Source organism: Apus apus, chromosome 6, assembly GCF_020740795.1.
Source record: "Apus apus isolate bApuApu2 chromosome 6, bApuApu2.pri.cur, whole genome shotgun sequence".
NCBI classification, from domain to species: Eukaryota; Metazoa; Chordata; class Aves; order Apodiformes; family Apodidae; genus Apus; species Apus apus.
The window spans coordinates 16,945,672-16,964,010 of record NC_067287.1 but is presented as its reverse complement, the minus strand read 5'-3'; the positions used below and the strand labels follow the sequence as shown (position 1 = coordinate 16,964,010).

Here is an 18,339-nt window from a genome sequence, read left to right as displayed (position 1 = left end):
CCGCCGCTTCCGCACACGCGGCCGCCGCGCGCCAGCGCAGCGCGAGGCCCCGCCCCTCCGGCGTCACCGGGGTGACGCACGCACCGGGGGCACGCGCCGGCCGCCAGGGGGCGCCGCGGGGGCGCGCAGGGAGGAGCCGCCGCCGGGGCACGCGCTGCCCGCGGGAGCGCGCCCTGCCCGCCCCGCCCCGCCCCGCCCCGCTCTCCCGGCCCCTCCCCCCTTTTCCCGCACCCTTCCCAGCCCCGCCCCACCCGGAATTCTTCCTGGCGGCGGGTCCCGGGGTTTGGACCGGTGGGCTGGGGCAGGTTGTCCGTGATTCAACAAGGCCAAGTGTTGGGTCCTGTGTTTGCGTCGCGGCAGCCCCAGGCAGCGCTCCAGGCTTGGGGAAGAGCAGCTGGGAAGCTGCCCAGAGGAAAGGGACCTGCGGGTGCTGGTCGGCGGTGGGTGAATAGGAGCCCGCGGTGTGCCCGGGTGGCCGAGCAGGCCAGCAGCGCCCTGGCTTGTCTCAGCAGCAGTGTGGCCAGCAGGACCGGGGCGGCGACTGTCCCGCTGCCCTCGGCACTGGTGAGGCTGCACCTGGAATCCTGCGTTCAGTTCTGGGCCCCTCACCACAAGAAGGACATTGGAGCGTGTCCAGAGAAGGGCAGCGAAGCTGGTGAAGGCTCTGGAGCACAAGTCCTGTGAGGGGCAGTTCCTGAGGGAACTGTGGCTGTGTAGCCTGGAGAAAAGGAGGCTGAGGGGAGGCCTTCTTGCTCTCTGCAGCTACTTGAAAAGAGATTGTAGCCAGGTGTGTGGGGGGGTGGTCTCTTCTCCCAGTTAACAAGAGATAGAACAAGAGGAAATGGTCTCCAGTTGTGTCAGGGGAGGTTTAGGTTGGATGTTAGGAAAAAAAAATACCAGAAGGGTTGTCAGGCCCTGGAATGGGCTGCCCAGGGAAAAAGTGGAGTCCCCATCCCTGGGGGTATCTAAAAGATATGTAGATATGGTGCTTAGGGACATGATTTAGTGATGGACTTGGCAGTGCTTGGTTAACAGTTGCTCTTGATGATCTTAAAGGTCTTTTCCAACCAAAATTATTCTATGATCTGGGGACAGGACCCTCCCAAGGCACCTGGCCCTGGGTGGCAGCCAAGACCTGCTCTGCCCACACCCTCTTCTCCTCCAAGCAAGGCACAGAGATGGGACCAGCTGCTCAGTCTCTTTATTGCTGCTCTGGTATGTTGCTTGCTCCAAACCACAGGGACGTTGGCAACTCTGGAGCCTGGCAGGGTGGAGGGGATGGGGACAGGCAGAAGCCTTCTCCCCAGAGTCAATAAATAAAGCCCTATCTCTACAGCAGCATCTGGAAGACAGATGCCCAACTGTTGCCTCCGTCCCCCCACCCCAGACACCCTGGAGCATCCTGCCACCAGCCAGGAAGGGGGCAAGGAGGGGGCTGGGGGCTTGGTAAGGCACCTCCGGGGCTGTGCCGTGGCACCAGGGGGTGAGGTGGGGGGTAAGAATTAGGTTAGGGGGGTCCGGGGTGGTCTGCGGACAGGCTGGCAGCAGGGTGAGGGCCAGAGCCAGGTGGGCAGAGCATGAGCAGCGTGGGCCTGAGCAGGCGCAGGAGGGGTGCGTGGCACCTGCATGCCCCCCTGCAAAGACAGGGTGCCAGACAGCTCCCCCCCGCCAGTGCGGGGCACAGCCGACAGCCCCAGGGAAGGCACCGGCATCAGTCCTGGGGCCACAAACCTGCTTGCCAGGACTGGGGCTGGGAGGAGTGGAAGGTGGTGGACTGCTGGCCCCTGCACCCAGCCATGGGGACTGGGGCTGTGCTGGCTGGCGTGTCAGGAGGCTGCAAGTGGGTCCCTCTTTGCTGGAACCACTGGAGCAGCCTCAGTCCTTGGGCACTGGTGTCAAAACTGGGGCGAGTGCAGGGACCCCCATGCTGTGACCAGGGCAGCTGCTGGCTGCAGCATAAGGCACACAGCTGACAGGACCTGCGTGGCCAGGGCTGGCCAGTGGCTCTCCTGTTCCCACCTGGGTCTTCCCTTGCCCCCGCCTCCCCCACTCCCATTCCATCCTTCTCCCAACCCTCTGCCACATTCTTCATTCCTCCCAGTAAGGCTTCCTATCACCTGCCCACTGCCAGACCCCACCACCAGACTGGCTGGGGCAGCACCTTCCCTCTCCATCGGCACTGCCAAAATAATGCCAGCTGCCAGCATTCCTCATGGCAGCACACGAGGTCCATGGGCTCGTCCCAGCATATCCCAGCTCCTCCTCGGCTGCCCCGTCCGGCAGCCCCTGGAATGTTCCTCTGGCTCCTCAGCCCCTTGCGGCCGCGGCCGAGGCACCAGCTACTGTGGCCCCGGTGGCTGACCACCCTGGTAGGAGCGGAGTAAGACCTTGTGCTTGGTGACAGCCTCCCCACGGCGCCGCTGGTGCTCCACCAGGAACTCCTTGAGGCGGTTGGTGGTGAAGGTCAGGGTCTGGCGGCGCAGTTTCATCAGGTAGGCATCCTGGAGCCAGGCGTTGGCAAAACAGTCCTTCACCGTGGGGCGGCTCCTGGGGCAGGGGTGGCTCCGTGTCAGGGGCTGCAGGGTGCCCACCACCACTGCATCTCCTAAACCTGGCCACCACCCCTGCCCTGCAAGACTGAGGAGGTCCCAGCCTTCTCCAAAAGCAGGGATGGATCCCAGGGTCCCACTGATGATGTCTTGAGGATCCCTCATGCTGCCCACCTGGTCTGGTCACAGGCACAGTCCAGGGTCATATGCCTTCCCTAGCTGGGCCAGGCACTCACCAGGGGTGGACAGCGAGGACCTTGCGGATGAAGAGGGCAGCACCCTGTGAGACGTTGGGGTACAACTTGAAGGCATCAAAGCGCCCTGCCAGGATGCGATTCTCTGTCTCAATGGGGTCCAGTTCGAAGAACGGGGACCGTCCACTAAGCCTGTGAGAATGGAGGGGTGGCACAGGAGGCTGAGGGACACCGGTGGGAGGGTACCCAGGACCCCCCATCCACCCATCCCTGTTTTGGAACAGCCACAGTCACCCAGGGTCTCAATCCCCATGTCCAGCTGGGAAGGGTCTGCAGTGCTGCAGCAACCCCCAGCCTACCACCAGCCTGGTGTCCACCACGGCATTGAGCCCTGGGTGGGGCTGGATACAGCTCAGGGTGATCGACCCCCACCAGCCCCATCTCTTACATGATGTAGGTAAGGACGCCAACACCCCAGACGTCTGCTGCAGAGCCCACTGGGTCCCCCTTCACCACCTCTGGCGCTGCAGGCAGGGGAGCAGGGATGTCATATGCACTACATAATGCCCAGCACCCCAGCATCCCCTGCACCCACATCACCCAGAGCATCTTCAGCACCCACAGCACCCCACCATTACATTCTCCTGCACCCCTCCCTGGCACCCCAATACCCCAACAGAGCCCAGCACCTCCAAGGATAACCCAACTGCCCCAGAGCACCCAGACTCTCCCACTGAACCCAGAAACCCTACAGAAACCTTCAACAAACACCCCTAGCACCCCAAAGACCCCCAGCTTTCCCAAGAACACCTCAATTCCTCCCTATCCCCAAACCCTACAGCGCATGGGTACACATGCACACCTCAGGCACAGGCGTACCCCAGATCTGTTGCTGTCCCCATCCCCGTACCCATGCCACCACAACCCCAGTGCCCCACTCACACATATACTCCAGGGTCCCAACACGCCGCCCCAGCTGCCGCAGCACAAGAGGGTTGTAGGTCTGGGCGCTGCCAAAATCGATGATCTTGAGGGCATTCATGCCCGAGACAATGATGTTATCTGGCTTGATGTCGAGGTGCACAATGCGGTGGCCGTGCAGGTACTCAAGGCCCTGCAGGAGCTGCAGCACATAGCTCACCACGTCGTCCTCCGAGTAGCGAAACCTGGGGACAAGTGGCATCAGTGAGTGGCCCTGTGCTGGCAGCTGTCCCCAGCAGCCCAGCACCCATCCGTACCTGTCCACGATGCTGTAGAGGATCTCCTTGCCAGCACAGTTCTCACAGATGAGCACCAGGTATCGAGGGGTGATGTACGCCTCATGCAGGGCCATGATGCGCTCGTGGTGCAGGGCCTTGAGGATCTCATACTCCTGCAGCACGCTCTGCTTCCTCTCTTCCTCATAGGGCACGATCTTGGCCATGAAGTGCTTCCCCGTGGAGTTCTCCTTGCACAGCCGGATCACCCCAAAGCGACCCCTGCAGCACAGAATGGTGTTCAGCATCCCCCGTGTGGGGTGCTGGGCAGGGGGAATACCCCTGGCAGAGCACTCTGTCCCACTGCTACTCACCTCGCCTTCTCATCCAGAAAAGTGTAGGGCTTTTGGGGGACACCCTGCCGCAGAGCCGTGCCATCCTTAGCCCCTGGGACCCCACTCTCAGCTGTGGCCTCCTTGGAGGATGGGGTGGTGCTGGTGGGCTCCTGCACAGGAGGTGATGTGGGGGGCATGGAGACGAAGGAAGTGACCATGTAGGGGGGCATCTTCCGCATGGGTGTGGCATTGGGGGTGTGGGACAGTGTGGGGGCTGAACTTGGGGTGGTCGACACTGTGGAAATGGGGGAGAACTTGGAAGGAGATGGAGCCCGGGGTGGTGGGGACGTGTCCGTGGGGGATGCAGGGGAGCCCCGAGTGGGGGCGTCTGTGTGGGGTGTGGCAGCAGTCCGAGGGGGGGTGAATGTCAGCTCTGGGGGCACACAGACAGTGAGGTTGGGTGGGAGCTCCGGGTCTGGCTGCGGCCCCTCCATGGGGAGCATGGGGGGCTGGAGAACCTCTGGGGGGACATCCGCCTGTGCCACCCCATCTGCCTTCTTCACCACTCCCTTGTTCTTGCGGGGTGGCGTGGTGGGGGGGACCCCCACGGCTGGTGGCTCCAGCTGCCCCACGGATGTCTGGGTTGAGCGGCTGGAAGCCATCTTCTCAGGGACAGGGATGACAATGTCCTTGGCTGGGGATGCTTGGGCATCTGTGGGGAGCAAAGGGAAGTGTAAGCCATGTGGAGGGAGGCCAGAAGCAGGGTATAAGCAGCACTCTGTTTCCCCAAATCCCTGAGGGTGAGATCCTTCAGGACTCAAGGACCTCGGAGCATCATAGAGGCCACAGCCCCACACCCAGCCCCATGGTTGCGCCACACCCCGCAGGACAGGGCTCACTCACCTGCTACCTCGAGGTGCACCTTCCCAGAAGGGGTGCTGTAGGGCCCCTGTCCAGCCTTGTTGACACAAGCCACTCGAAACTTGGCAGCACTCCCAGGGGGCAAATCCGTCACGTTAAAGTAGCAGTCAGCAATGCCAGTGCTGATGATCTTCCACTCATGCTCCCCTGCCAGTGTGGGGCAAGATGAGGCAGGGGCAGACCAGGGACTGGGCCCAGAACCCTGCCAAGCCCCAGGCAGTAGCAAGGACATCGGACACTTTTGTCCTTGCTTGGTGTCCCCAGGTGAGCCCATCTTTCTGGCTGTGGCTCCCTGGGGACCAGAGGCAGTCCCACATACCTTCCAGCCTGCGCTCCAGCGTGTAGGTGCAGGGGGCTTTGCTCTCCGCAGGCTTCCACAGCACCAGCACCGTGTTCTTGTACTTCTGGGGGATCTCCGGGGTGCCTGGCCGCCCAGGGAGCCCTGCAAGGGCACAGAAAGGACAGGCTGGATGCCCGGCCAGGGGCAGGGCAGAGCTGCTGTGGGACAACGGCAGCACAACACAAGGTCTTGGAGATGCTGGAGGTGCCCATGCAAAACCAGCTTGTCCCACTTTAAAGGTCCTCATCTCTTCCAGGTGGGTAGAGTAGAGCTCAAGTGACCTGCTCTGATCAGTCCCCAGCCCCAGAGCCCATGCCTGGCACATGCTCTCTTCCCCCCAGAGCAGCAGCTCTCTCCCCAAAGGGCGTCCTCCCCCTCGCCTCCTTACGTGCCACAGCCAGCGTGCAGGAGCTGATGGCTGTGCCCAGGGCGTTGGCAGCTGCACACTCATACAGCCCAGCATCCTTCCTGGAGACCTTGGCAATGGTGAGCATCTGCCGGCCATCCTTGCAGGAGACTACGTTCAGTGCATTGTCTGGCTGCAGGGACTTCTTGTCTGCAGGAGGGAGCAGAGAACAGGGATGCGACATTGTCCCCCTGGTGCCCACCCACGGGGGCAGCACAGGCAGCTCCTGCACCTTTCATCCAGAGGATTCTGGGGGTTGGGCTGCCAGCAGGCAGGCAGCAGAGGGTCAACGCCTCGCCTTCCAGCAGCACCTGGTCCTTCAGCTTGATGTGGAAAATGGGGGGGAAATCTGAAAAGAAGAGTGGGGGTGCTCAGCCTGGGACAGCGATGGGCACCCGCCATCCCGTCCCAGGTCTGCACCTACCCGACTCACTGGGTGTGTGGGGCCGGCCGGCGGTGGGTCCCTCCTCCCGCAGCAGGCTGGAAGGGATGCTGGGCTGCGAGGCCACCTTCTCCTTCTTGCTCCGTGAGAGTCCCCAGCGCTCCCAGCGGGACCGCTTCTGGCCCTCGCCCCCGCCTGCAGACACGCGGGGCATCTGAGGGCAGGGCCGAGCCGGAGCAGCTGTGCCCAGGGCAGCTGGGTCACGGGGTGCCGGCAGGAACCCCCCTCAGCGCTCACCTTTGGTGGAGGCAGAGGAGTGGGTGCTGCCCTCCGAACGCAGGGACTCAGAGGAGGGTGCGGGTGCCGGGGGCAGCCCCGGCTGCAGGCTCTCCCCCTCGGAGCTGGTGCGGCGGAGCTCCCCGGACCCCTCGCCCTCCGGCCGCTCATCCGACAGGCTGCGCAGCCGTGCAGAGACCCGATCCATTGTGGCGCTGATCTTCCTCCGCACAGCCACCGCTGGTGACTCGCTCTCCCCGCCACCCCCCGACTCTGACTTGAGGCTCTCTGAGTCCCTCCGCTCCTTGGAGCTGCCCCGGGCCAGGCTCCAGGAAAAACGGCGCCTGCTGGATGGGGTCTCACCACCTCCATCCTCCCCCTTGCTCTTCTTCCGCTCGGCAGGTGGGGTCCGCTTGAGAAGCACAGACATCCTCCGGAGGAAGCCCCCATCCTTCTCCACCTCGTGCAGGTCCTGCACTGACTTGGACTTGGCTGCCAGCCCAGTGGGCTGGTCCCTGCGCAGCTCCAGGGGCACGCCGGCTGGTGTGGGACGGTAGATGCCCTCATCAGGGGCCAGGGGGCTGGCCAGGTGTCGGTCCTCGGAGCGGGAGCGGGTGAGGAGCTTCAGCCCCCGGCTGAGTGATGATTCCCGGCCCCGCTTAAACTTGGCCTCAAAGACCTCCTCTGAGTCGATGTCCTGGATGAGCAGGGAACTAGAGGAGCTGGTGGGCTTTGCCTCCTTCCTCAGTGCTGGTGCTGCTGGCACAGGTGGCTCAGCAGGGGTGGCGGGTGGGGGCTGGGGGGCTTCCTCAGTGGCTGGCTCCTCATCTCGCACAGCTCCCATGGCTTGCATGACCTTGGCGTAGGAAGACATTTTGAAAGCTTGGGTGCCAGCGGCCAGGGGCTGCAGTGGGATGGGTGCTCCCATCCTGGCAGCCCCCTCCCCACTGGCTCCAGCAGCCTTGGTGGGTGTCTTCTCCTCCTGCACCCTGACCATGGGCTTCTTCCCTGTGGTGGTGGCAGCCATAGTGGTTCTGGGCTGGCCACGCTCCTCTGGAACATGCCTCCTGTCCAAGGCAGCCTTGACAGTGGGGACCTGGGGGGTGGTGATCTCTACCACAGGGGGTGTTGGTGAGCCAGGTGTGTCCGGTGAGATTGGGGGCCGGGTGTCAGAAAGGGCTGAGAGCGAAGGAGACTCCTTCAGCTGCTGGGCCTCCAGGCAGGCCACCGGGATCTCCAGGGGTGCACCAGAGCGGCGGTGCCGGACAACAGGCTCGGCGTCCCCATGGCTGAAGGAGCTGCTCTTCTGCAGGCGGCGTTCAGTGTGGAGGAGGCGTGGCGAGGTGGCCTCACTGGAGGCCGCCCGCACCAGCCGCGGCACTGCGGGTGGCTCCAACCGGGTTGGCCGTGGGACCTTCTTCTCAGGACCAACCCCCAGGGTCTCCAGGAGGGGACCCCGCAGGCCACTGACCTTGCCGTCTCCAGAGCTGCCCCGCAGCAGCCGCTGGCGCATCAGCTCCAGGCGCTGGGCATGATCATCCTCCCCCAAAACCCCCTTCCGCCGTGGCAGCTCCATGGACGCTGCCTTGGCAAGGGCCTGGCGGGAGTCCCGGCCCACCTCGGTCCTCTCCTCTTTCCCTGGGGGTTGCTGGATCAGCAGGGCACTGTCGGCAGAGCCACCCCTCTTCAGTTCTCCCCTACGGGTGCTTCCTGGGGACTCCAGGCTTGAGCCCTTCCTCATGGCTTTGCGGGGGTACTCTGGCCGCTTCTGGGCTTCAGGGGCTTCTTCGTCAGAGGAGCCAGGTGCCTCCACCTCTGTGCATGGCCGTCGTGGACCAGTGCCCCTTGGCCGCTTCCCCAGGGCCACCCCAGGCTTCCCCACACGCTGGCTCTGCCACTCCATGGCAGAGATGTCCTCTGGTGTGACACCCTCCAGGCATGGCCCCTCAGGTGGCCCAATGGCCTCATCATCCGTAGGGATCTCATTGAGTGACATGCGGGAGCCAGAGAACTCCATCTGGTGGGGCATGGGGATAAAAGGCAGCTCATCCAGGTCATCTGAGTCTGAGGAGGATGACAGTGCTGGTGACTCCTTGAGGTGCCGGGGCACAGCAATGGAGAGGTGATTGGACGTGTCCTCCAGCAGCTCTGGGATTGGACGCAGCACCATGTTGCACTTGTAGCTGATCTGCGAGCGCTGCAGCCAGTGGAAAGGGCTGGATCAGGCCCAGGCAGGCGACATAGCATCATCCTGCCCAGTGCACATCACCCCATCCTACCCAGCACATCACCCACCCTGCCCAGAACCCTGCCCTGCCCAGCACACAGCACCCCATCCTGCCCAGAACACAGCTCCGCCTGCCCCTTCTCCAGCCCCAACTCCTGCCCTCACCTGCCACTTCCGACGGGAGAGGAAGAGCTTCAGGTGATCAGTGCTGATGACCTTCCCCTTGGCCAGCGTCTGCAGGGCAAGAGGACAGTGGTGTCCCATGGAGCCTACAGCAGGCCCAGGGGAACCCCACTGCCGCTGGACACTGAGTCTCTCGTCCAGACTCACCTTGAACCAGGGATGCTCCAGGGTCTGCTCTGCATTAGGTCTCCTGTGAATCAAGGTCACTGGGTGAGAACTGGGGGGCTTTGGCCAGCCCAGAGAGGAGCAGGGGATTCTGGCTGCCCTTGCTGCACCCTCGCAGGGCTGTGCAGCTGACCTGCCCTTGGGCACCCCAAAGAACAGGGGTCCCCACCCTTCCTCGAGCACAAGGCTCACACCGGCAGGATGGGGACTGGGAACCCCACAGCACTCACAGCCTGTCGTTGACCAGCACTTTGATGACAAATCCTTTGGCTTCCCGTGTGAGCCCCTGGAACATCCTCTCCTCAAAGGCCACGTTGTAGTTGCGGATGTTCATCAACGTTGTCTTGTCGTTCTCTCCCACAAAGGGTGAGATCCCAGTCAGGCTGCAGAGGAGGGGACACTGTCATTGGGCCAGGGGAACATGGGGAACAGCAGGGCAAGTACAGGGGACCAAGGACAGGACCCCGAACCCCAGCTCCAGTGCCACAGGTAGGGCAGAGGTGGGAGCAGCCAAGGAGGAGGCTATCTGCAAGAACTAATGTGCATAGCTGCAGCCCCAGCACTGCAGCTGGCAAAGGGGCCAGGAAGGGGGTCCCTCCAGTGGGAGCCCATCAGACTCACTTACCAGAGGTAGGCGACGACCCCCACGGGCCTGCAGAGAGGAGACCATGGTTACTGCACAGCATGAGACCTCCATGGTGCCCAGTCCCTCCTGACATAGCAGGGAGCCCAGTGTCCACCCTAGGGCTACCCTTACCAGATGTCTGTGACACTGGAGACAGGGCTCTGGTTGACGATCTCGGGGCCCACGAACTCGGGGGTGCCATACTTGCAGTACTGTGGCTCCTCGGGAGTCAGCTCCTGAGCATTTCCGAAGTCACAGATCCGGACCTGTTCACTGCTCGAATCCGCCATCAGGAGATTTTCTGGCTACAGGACAGTGTGAGGCAGAGGGACGCTGGCAGAAGGTGGGGACTCGCCCAGGGAAGGGATGTCCCCTGACAGCAGGACTGAGCCCCCTGCAGTGTGGTAGGAGCCCATCCATGCAGGTGTGGGGTGGGAGGGGCCCAGAGAGCCCCACACTCACTTTGATGTCCAAGTGCAGGACTCTGTGCTGGTGCAGGTAGCAGATCCCCTCCAGGACCTGCCTTATGTAGGACCGGACCTGCAAGAGAGCAGAGAGAGGGTGATCTCCCTGAGTGTGGGTCAGCCCCACTGTGGCCCTATGCAGCAAAGGGTGTGGGCTGTAGCTGCCTTGTAGCCTGATAAAACGAATGTTGCACATTCCTGGGCTGGGACAGACCCCAGTATCCCCAGGCTCCTTCCCTCCCCCATCACTTTCCCTCCCCTAGGGTTCACCCACCTCAGACTCACACACTGAAGGCTTCCTTGCCATCCTATCCAGCAGCTCTTCCTCAGCACAGCTGGGCCCAGTCAAGGAACACAGAAACTCCATGTCTCACCATGCCCTGCACCCTCCTGGGCACCCAGCTCCTTCTCACCTGCTCTGCCCACCCATCCCCCCCAAAACCTCCCTCATCCCCAGCGCTGTGAGTTCCTGAAGCAGAACCCAGAGGATATAGCTCCATGACAATGATAACGGCATTCTTCTTCTCGAAGGCATCATGGAAGAAGACGATGCGCTCGTGGTCCAGCTGCGAGAGGATGTGCAGCTCCCGGCGTGCCGACTGCTTGGCCTTGGTTCTCCCGGGGATGAACTTTGCAGCAAAGTCCATCCGGCTGCTCTTCTCTGTCACCCTCCGCAGGTAGGAGAAAGCCCCTCTGCAGTGTAGCAAGGGCAAGAGGGAATAAGAAAGCGGGGGAGCAGAAGACCACCCCTTCCATGAGCAGCTGGGGCAGGTGCCCTCTCCACAGGGAGCTGCCCACAGCCCCAGCAAGGCTCCAGGACCATCCACCTCAGGCCTGTTTTTGCCCCGGCCACCCCAGCTCCCCACCTTGTGCTGGCACCAGGGCATCCAATGATGGCTGAGAGCAGCCCCAGCACATCAGGATCTGGCATACCATGGAGCTCACTACTGATGGACAGAGCCCCAGCATGCAGCCTGGCTCCAGCACCCTTGTTCCTGTGGCGCCCAGGGTGCCCTGCCACTCACCATGCCAGCAGCCCCGTACCTCCCAATCTCCTCATGCACATCATAGTAATCAGTCAGGCGTCGTGCCTTATGCAGCGCATCCTCCTCCATGGCAGCATCGGCAGTGGGCTGGGCTGGGGGAAGGAAAGGTGCTGGCAGGGGGCAAGAGGGCACCCAGCCTCTGCTCCTCAGGGCCAGGGGACGGCCAGTCATACCTGATCGAACCACCAGCTCCGCTTTGCAGGAGACCTCCCCGGCCAGGTTCTTGGCTGTGCAGGTGTAGACACCACTGTCAGGCTCAGCGGCACCCAGCACCACTAGTGAGCACTCGTTGTCCTCATACACGAAGCTCAGGTGGCTACTCTCCTCCAAGAGGACCCCATCCTGGGGGTAGCAGGGGCATCAGGGGAGTCCTGTCCCATCCCCGACCAGCTCCCACCACCCTTTCCCTGTGGTTGGGGCATGGGGTGCATCCTGCATCATTGCGAGTGAAAACAACCCCAAACCCCCAGTGCAGTGACCCAGGTAAGGCAGTGGAGGGAGTGGATTGAGGGGGGAGGGCTGTAGGTCAGGGAGGGGGTGAAGGGGTCCCAGCCCACCTTGTACCACATGATGTCCGGCAGCGGTTTTCCCTCAACTACCACAGCAAAGCGTGGCGTCTCCCCTTCCTGGACATCAATGTCCTCCATGATGGACTCAAAGCGTGGTGCCTCTGCCAAGAGATGGGGCATGGGGCGCCATGGGACAGTGCCACACAGGAGCAGGACACTACAGGGTAGGACACTTATCGCATGTGCCTGCAGCTCTGTGGGGCAGTTCACCCTTGGTGTGAGGCACTGTAGGGTGGTGCCATTCATGGCACGTGGGCATGGGGCACTGGTGGGGTGGCATCTACCTACTACATATGGACACTTCTTCTGAAAAGTCAGCTATGGGTATAGGACACCAGTCAGCAGTGTCAGCACATGGTTCATGGGTTTTCAGCTCCATGGGGCATTACCACCTTACAGAGCAGCACCCCCATGGCACACGAGTATGGAGCACTGAGAAGCAATGCCACCCTGTAGGGCAATGACCCCCCGCTATGGCACGCAGGGCAGTGCCACCCCCCAGCAGAGGGGCACAGCCCCCGGGCAAGAGGGCACCTACCTGCGAGGCGGAGGCGGAGGGTGCAGCAGGCAGTGCCGTGGCGGTTGCTCACCTCGCAGGCCAGCGACCCCACCGCCCCCCGGCCCACGCGCAGCAGTCGCAGGCAGTGCTGGTCATCGTCCGGCATCGTCACCTCACAGGCGCCCTCCTTGTCCCCCAGCACCTGCCCGCCCCTGCAGGCACACCAGCTGCCACATCACAGCCCCACAGGCAGCCCCAGTCCCATCAAGAGCTCCCACCCCCCAGCCCCATGGTCACCTCCTGACCCACAGACAGCCCTGGCTTCTGCCCTGCAGCCCCTGCAAACAGCTCACATCCTATTGCGAGCTCTGCCTCCTGAGCAGCTCTCAACACTTCACACCCCACAGCCAGTGCTTCCCCAAAAAAAGCCCCCGCCTCCATACAGCTCTTCACCGTGCTGGGCATCACCCTTGCCTGTATGTCGAGCCTGGCCCCAGGGAAGGACCCCCCACCCACCACAGGCTGCATAAGGAGCTGGTACAGAAGCTGCTTTTTGCACCCTGTGGGGTAATGCTGGGCATGGGGCAGGCAGTGGAAACAGCGCCATGTCCTACCTCTTCCAGGTGACAGTGGCCTCCACATGGTTGATAGTGATGGTGATGGAGGCTGGCTGACCCTCCACCATGTACACCACATCTGGCTTGTCCAGGATGACCGGAGCCTCTTCCAGGTACGGACCTGGAAGAGGCCCCACATCATCACCACCACTTCCAGACCCCACATCACCCAGCCCTGCCCAGATTACCACCCCAGCAGGGACAGAGACCCCTCCACCCCAGCTACCCATTCCCTCCCCACTGCCCCTCTCACCCCGGTCCAGAAGCTGCACAGGCCCCACAGGCGGGGAGGGCTTGCTGTTGGTCTTCGGGGTGGCAGTGATGACACGGAAGAGGTACTGGGCACCCTTGGTCAGCCCATACACTGTGTAGGTGGTTTTCCCCACGCCAGCCACCAGCACCAACCACTGTGTTGTGCCCAGCACTTGCATTTGCACCACGTAGGTCACCGAGTTAGGGTCTGCAAGGGTAGAGGGTCATTGCAGAGTCCCCAGCATCAGGCTAGCCTGTGCATGCCAACACAGCATCACCCACTCCCTGCCCACCCGCTGCTCAGCCCCCACCCATCCCCAGCCCCCTCACCTATGGCAGTGTCCAGCCACTTGGGCTTATTCCAGGTCAGTGTGATGGCTCTGCCTGTCACTGAGGCCACGGTGGGAGGCCCATCTGGAGGTGTTGGTACCACATCTGCATGGGGAAGCAGGCAGAGGTGTGATCATGGCCACAGCCACAGCTCCTTACACCCTTGGAGATGTGGGCTGGAGGGGACAGATGGGGCCAGTGACCTTCACTGGTTCCCCAGTGGAGGCTCAGCCTGGCAGCCTCTGTGGGGCTGATGCTGCCAGTAAGTCTTGTGTGAGACCTGGGGGTCCAGAGATGGATCCTGACCACACAAGATGAGGACTGCACAGCTGACCCCACATTCAGGTTGGATTAGAGACCTCCTGAGGTCCCCTCCAACCTGAACTGCCCTGGGATCCTGTCATCCTAGGACCTTGCTACAGGGCCACTGATCCCCAGCCTGGTAGGGCTGCAGCGAGTGGCTGCACATCCCCTGGTGGTGCTCACTGCTGCTTACCAGTGACATAGAGGTGTGCGTAGCATGTGGCCTTCCCCACTTTGTTGGCGATGACACTTTTATAGACACCAGCATGTGCGTGGGTGACAGCCGTGAACACCAGGCGATGGACATCCTTATCTGATGGGGGGACAGGGGGACACAGGTAAGATTCCACTAGCCAAGTGGTGCAGAACTCCCCTCCCTGCCTCATGGGGCATGAAGGTCTGGAGGGTGTTGCCTCCTCCCAGGGTGTCTCCCCTTCCCCAAGGGGGAGGGGAGGGCAGCGGGGAGCCCTACACTGCATCATCTTGCGGTCATCCGTGCTGTCAATGCGGGAGCCATTGTGGAACCAAGTGATGGAGGGGTAGGGCATCCCAGCCACCTGGCACTCCAGCACAGCCTCCTTGGACTCCACCACGTCGAGGTTGTGCAGCGGCTTCAGGAAATCGGGCATGGTGAAACACTCTGTCTCTGTTTCTGCCTGCTCTGGCTCCTCTGGAATGGATGGCATCTTCTCCAGCTTGGAGCTGCAAGAACCCACATGTGCTTGTGGTGGGAAAATGGTGCCCCCCAGCCCAGCCCCAGCACTCAGGCTTTGCACAAGCGCATTTTCCCCCAAATCCCAGAGGGGATGCAGATCCTGGAGACCCCTGACTCTTACATCTGGGAGGCAGCAGATGGCCGTGGCTCCTCCACATAGAGCTCAGCAGAGCACTCCACATGGCCATGGGCATTCCTGGCGGTCACCGTGTACTGCCCCTCATCCTCACTGCCCACATGCACAACAACCAGTGAGTGCAGCCCCCCGTCCTGCTGGATCCGCACATTCTCCCCCTCCTGCACTGGCTTGCCTGTATGGAAACACGCACCAGCATCAGCACCAGCCAGGCATGAGCCCTTGGGTGCAGCCCACAAAGGGATGGGAGAGGCCTCCCTGCAGGGCCCTGGGAAAGCTCTCCAGGCTTGGGGATTACCAAAATGGGTCCAGATAACCACCGGAGGGGGAGTCCCACTGATCATGCAGTCAAAACGTGCTGTCCGCCCTTCCACCACATCCACGTCCTCCAGCTTGCGGGTGAAGAGCGGCTGCACAGAGGGCTGCACTGTCAGCCGAGCACTGCAGGTCAGCTCATCTGCAAGGAGAGTGGGCAGGGGTGAGGCCTGCATGGCACACGTGTGTACCTGGCAGGAGGCAGCCTGCAATACCTCTGTCTGCACTCCCAGCAGCCAATGTGGTTGCAGCTGAGCTACCCCACACACCGCAAGGGCTGAGCCCGGGTGTGCTGGGTGCCAGACTCATTCCTTGCATGTGGCAGGAGGGGTACAGGTGTTAGCAAGGTCCCTGTGGCCCAGGGCTTGGGCTCTGCTGGCAGCGGGGTGCCTGTTTCCTCCCCTGCCAGCAGTACAGAAGCCAGCAACAAGGTGGGATGGGGGGGTTCCCTGTAATCTCATGGGCCAGGGTGTCAAAACTGGCCTAGCCCCTGGGACAGGGCAGTGATACTGAAGCAGGTAGTGCCAGCACACACAGCATCCAGGGGCAACATGAGGACAGCTGGATGCTCTAGATGGGGGGTTTTGCAACAAGGACTGGTTCACAGTGATGATGTGGTCAGCCACCTAGGCAGGGATTGACACCATGCTCTGGCACAGCCTCACGTCCCTGCACCCAAAACTGCTGCTGCTCTTAAATTCCCAGAAGCATACAGCCTCCCCCATCGAGGGATGCACAGGCACCAGCTGCAGGGTGCTGGGAGTGCCACTGCCCCCCGCACCCACCACAGCCCAGTCGACTGCTGAGGGGCTATTCAGGCAGGCTGGGGAATGAGAAAGGGACCTTTGCCCCTGTCCCTGCATGGGACAGAGGCTGTGTGCAGCATGCACAGGCACAGGGAATTGGAGCGATGGGACAGAGGATGGGTCCTACTGACCTTTCCCAGCTGCCACCAGTGATATCTTAGTGGAAGCGGGTGGTCAGACCTGACCCCCACCCCTGCTGCCACCTCCCAGGCCAGCAGGGACACATCAGTGCCAGAGCTGGATGCCCGGAGGCACAGGGGACAAGGACACTTGGGCTCCAGGGCAAATGCATCTCCCCACGTTTCTGGGAGCTAAATGCATGCTAGTAGAGGAGCTGTGTGGACTGACAGGGCTGCAATGCTCAGGGTGCTGGAGTCCAAGGACTGATGCATGCCAGCTTTCCCAGCTCCTGAGGCAGCAACCACTCCCTTAGCCCCCACCTCCAGCACTCACAACCACATCCCAGGGGACCAAAGCCCCAAACCAAGGGACAGGCTGGGGACATCCATGTCCAGCAGCCCCAACTGAGACTCACCCCAGGGAGCTGCATGACCATCACTTACCTTTAGCAGTGCTGAGCTTGCAGGTGTAGATCCCGCTGTCGTCCTCATGCACGGAAGTGAGCAGCAGCTTGCACTTGCGCCCATCAAAATGCATCTTGCATTTGAGCAGGGCGGGTTGGAGCAGCCGGCCCCGGGAAAGCCAGTCCACGTCCATGTCTGGTGGGCCAGCCACCATGCACTCAAAGAGGGCCAGCTCCCCTGCCCCGACCACCACGTCCTGCAGGGGAACCACGATGGCCAGGGACTGGCACTCAGGGCGAGCTGCCCAGGAAGGGGGGAGAGAGAAAGAAAGAGAGACGCGTCTCAGCAACTGAAAAGCAACCATGAGAAGTGGCAGGATGAAAGGAAAGAACATGCTGGGCAGGGGGAACATGCAGGGAGGGGGCCCGGTGCAGTGGGCAGGGAGTGCAACAGGCAAGGGTGGGAATGGGGGGCGAGATGTGGAAAGCAGAGCTGAGGCAGGGAAGGGACCGGGGGTGAGGGGAGGTGTCCATGCCAGGAACACACCACACAGCACTTTACCAAACAGATTTTATTAGAGCTACAAAAAAAAGGGTCACAGCCTTGCAGCCCACCCCCCACCAAGCCCCCTCCCCAGGGAGAAGAGACCCAGAGCTAGGGGATGCTCCGGGCGGACCCCAAGCCCTGGGGCTGCAAGGGACATCTCATGGTGGCCTGGCCAGCACTCAGGTGGCTGCTGTGAAGCCAAAGGGGCTGGTGCTGTCCCTCCCCTCTGCAGCTGGGTCAGGGTGCTCCCCTGCAAGGGTCCCCTTGGTCTCCTGTCCCCTGCGCTCTGAGGTGACCATTGCAGAACTGCCACTGCACCGCAGCCCCTTCCCTACAGCCCTGGTTGGCACAATGGCCACTGTGGGCTCAGCTCCCTGCTCCCCCTCCCTGGGCAACAAGGAGAGGAGCAGCAGGACACGTGGACAGGGACAAACGGATGGAGCAAGAGACAAGACAGCATTGTACGGTCACCCTGGCCTGGCTGAGGGGGTGCCTGGTGCTCCCCTGCCGCTCCCCCCACTCCCCCCCCGCCTCAGTTACGCCTCCCCCAACCATCCAGTGAGCCCCTGCCCACAGTCGAGGGCCCGCGCGTCCCCGCGGTGCGTCCAGGACGAGGCGGCGGATGGAGCAGAAGGTAATAACACAAGGTGAGGTCCACTGCCTAAGAGGTGTCCAACTAAGAGCCCCGCGGCCACGGCTCTGAGAGATGCACCCCCTTATCGTACTCCCCCTGCATACAGACAAAAACCGCAGTCAGCAAGCGGAAGGGTTAGTGCAGCAGCGATGGGGCGGGCACGCACGCAGGCACACGCCAGCGCCGGGACGAGGGGTGCGAGCGTGCACCAGGGCACAGAGCCACCTGCTGAGCCCCCCAAGAGGGGACGGGGCTTCAGTTGTTGCCCCCGCAGCCCAGCTCCTGTCAACTGTGGGGCACTGGGCTGGCTCCTGCTCCCACCTTCGTGCCGCTGCGCTTTGCCAGAGGCTGGGAGCGGGGTCCTGGCAGGGTACAAGCAGTGCAGCCAAGGCCAGGGCAGGATGGGAGCAGCCTGGGGTGCTCAGGCAGCCATCAGCAGGGAGGGCTGGGGGGAGCAGGGCACACACAGCAAAGGGTAAGAGGAGGGAGGCAGCAACACTTGTCCCTGTAGGCTCCTTCCCTAGCCTTGGGGGATGCCAGGCAGAGCCTGGCTACCAGATCAGTCCCACGCTCCCTGCCCCCGCTTCCACTTGCACACATATGTTGGGGTCCTGGGAGGACCACAGCAGGACTGGGGAGAGCTAGCAAGAGAAAAGGGCTGGAACTCCGACCAATGCATACGGGCTACTGCTGGAAATGGACAAGAGGGACCTCTCCACGCTGCCCTGTGCCTGGCACGCATCCAGCAGGCTGCTTGGGGCAGGGAGGGAGCTGTTAGCACGGT

At 62.4% G+C, this 18,339-nt stretch overlaps 1 protein-coding gene across 4 annotated transcripts in view; it reads right to left on the bottom strand.

Annotated features, from left to right (window-relative positions):
- Positions 1–1,179: 1,179 nt before the first annotated feature.
- SPEG (striated muscle enriched protein kinase) overlaps positions 1,180–18,339 on the bottom strand; it is a 38,863-nt gene continuing 21,703 nt past the window's right edge. For all 4 annotated transcript variants that reach the window (XM_051623039.1, XM_051623040.1, XM_051623038.1 and 1 more), the window contains 32 exons: positions 16,415–16,675; positions 15,029–15,187; positions 14,716–14,905; positions 14,352–14,581; positions 14,073–14,192; positions 13,577–13,681; positions 13,248–13,454; positions 12,992–13,115; positions 12,417–12,589; positions 11,867–11,979; positions 11,483–11,651; positions 11,308–11,401; positions 10,756–10,956; positions 10,538–10,598; positions 10,262–10,339; positions 9,932–10,104; positions 9,800–9,826; positions 9,405–9,557; positions 9,157–9,199; positions 8,992–9,060; positions 6,621–8,796; positions 6,366–6,518; positions 6,174–6,290; positions 5,924–6,091; positions 5,515–5,637; positions 5,178–5,342; positions 4,314–4,986; positions 3,982–4,221; positions 3,686–3,909; positions 3,192–3,267; positions 2,786–2,935; positions 1,180–2,547 (listed from right to left, as the gene is read on the bottom strand). In XM_051623039.1, the coding sequence (XP_051478999.1) occupies positions 2,340–2,547; positions 2,786–2,935; positions 3,192–3,267; positions 3,686–3,909; positions 3,982–4,221; positions 4,314–4,986; positions 5,178–5,342; positions 5,515–5,637; positions 5,924–6,091; positions 6,174–6,290; positions 6,366–6,518; positions 6,621–8,796; positions 8,992–9,060; positions 9,157–9,199; positions 9,405–9,557; positions 9,800–9,826; positions 9,932–10,104; positions 10,262–10,339; positions 10,538–10,598; positions 10,756–10,956; positions 11,308–11,401; positions 11,483–11,651; positions 11,867–11,979; positions 12,417–12,589; positions 12,992–13,115; positions 13,248–13,454; positions 13,577–13,681; positions 14,073–14,192; positions 14,352–14,581; positions 14,716–14,905; positions 15,029–15,187; positions 16,415–16,675 (7,223 nt within the window). In that variant the 3' untranslated portion in view covers positions 1,180–2,339. The remainder of the gene's footprint in view (positions 2,548–2,785; positions 2,936–3,191; positions 3,268–3,685; positions 3,910–3,981; positions 4,222–4,313; positions 4,987–5,177; positions 5,343–5,514; positions 5,638–5,923; positions 6,092–6,173; positions 6,291–6,365; positions 6,519–6,620; positions 8,797–8,991; positions 9,061–9,156; positions 9,200–9,404; positions 9,558–9,799; positions 9,827–9,931; positions 10,105–10,261; positions 10,340–10,537; positions 10,599–10,755; positions 10,957–11,307; positions 11,402–11,482; positions 11,652–11,866; positions 11,980–12,416; positions 12,590–12,991; positions 13,116–13,247; positions 13,455–13,576; positions 13,682–14,072; positions 14,193–14,351; positions 14,582–14,715; positions 14,906–15,028; positions 15,188–16,414; positions 16,676–18,339) is intronic.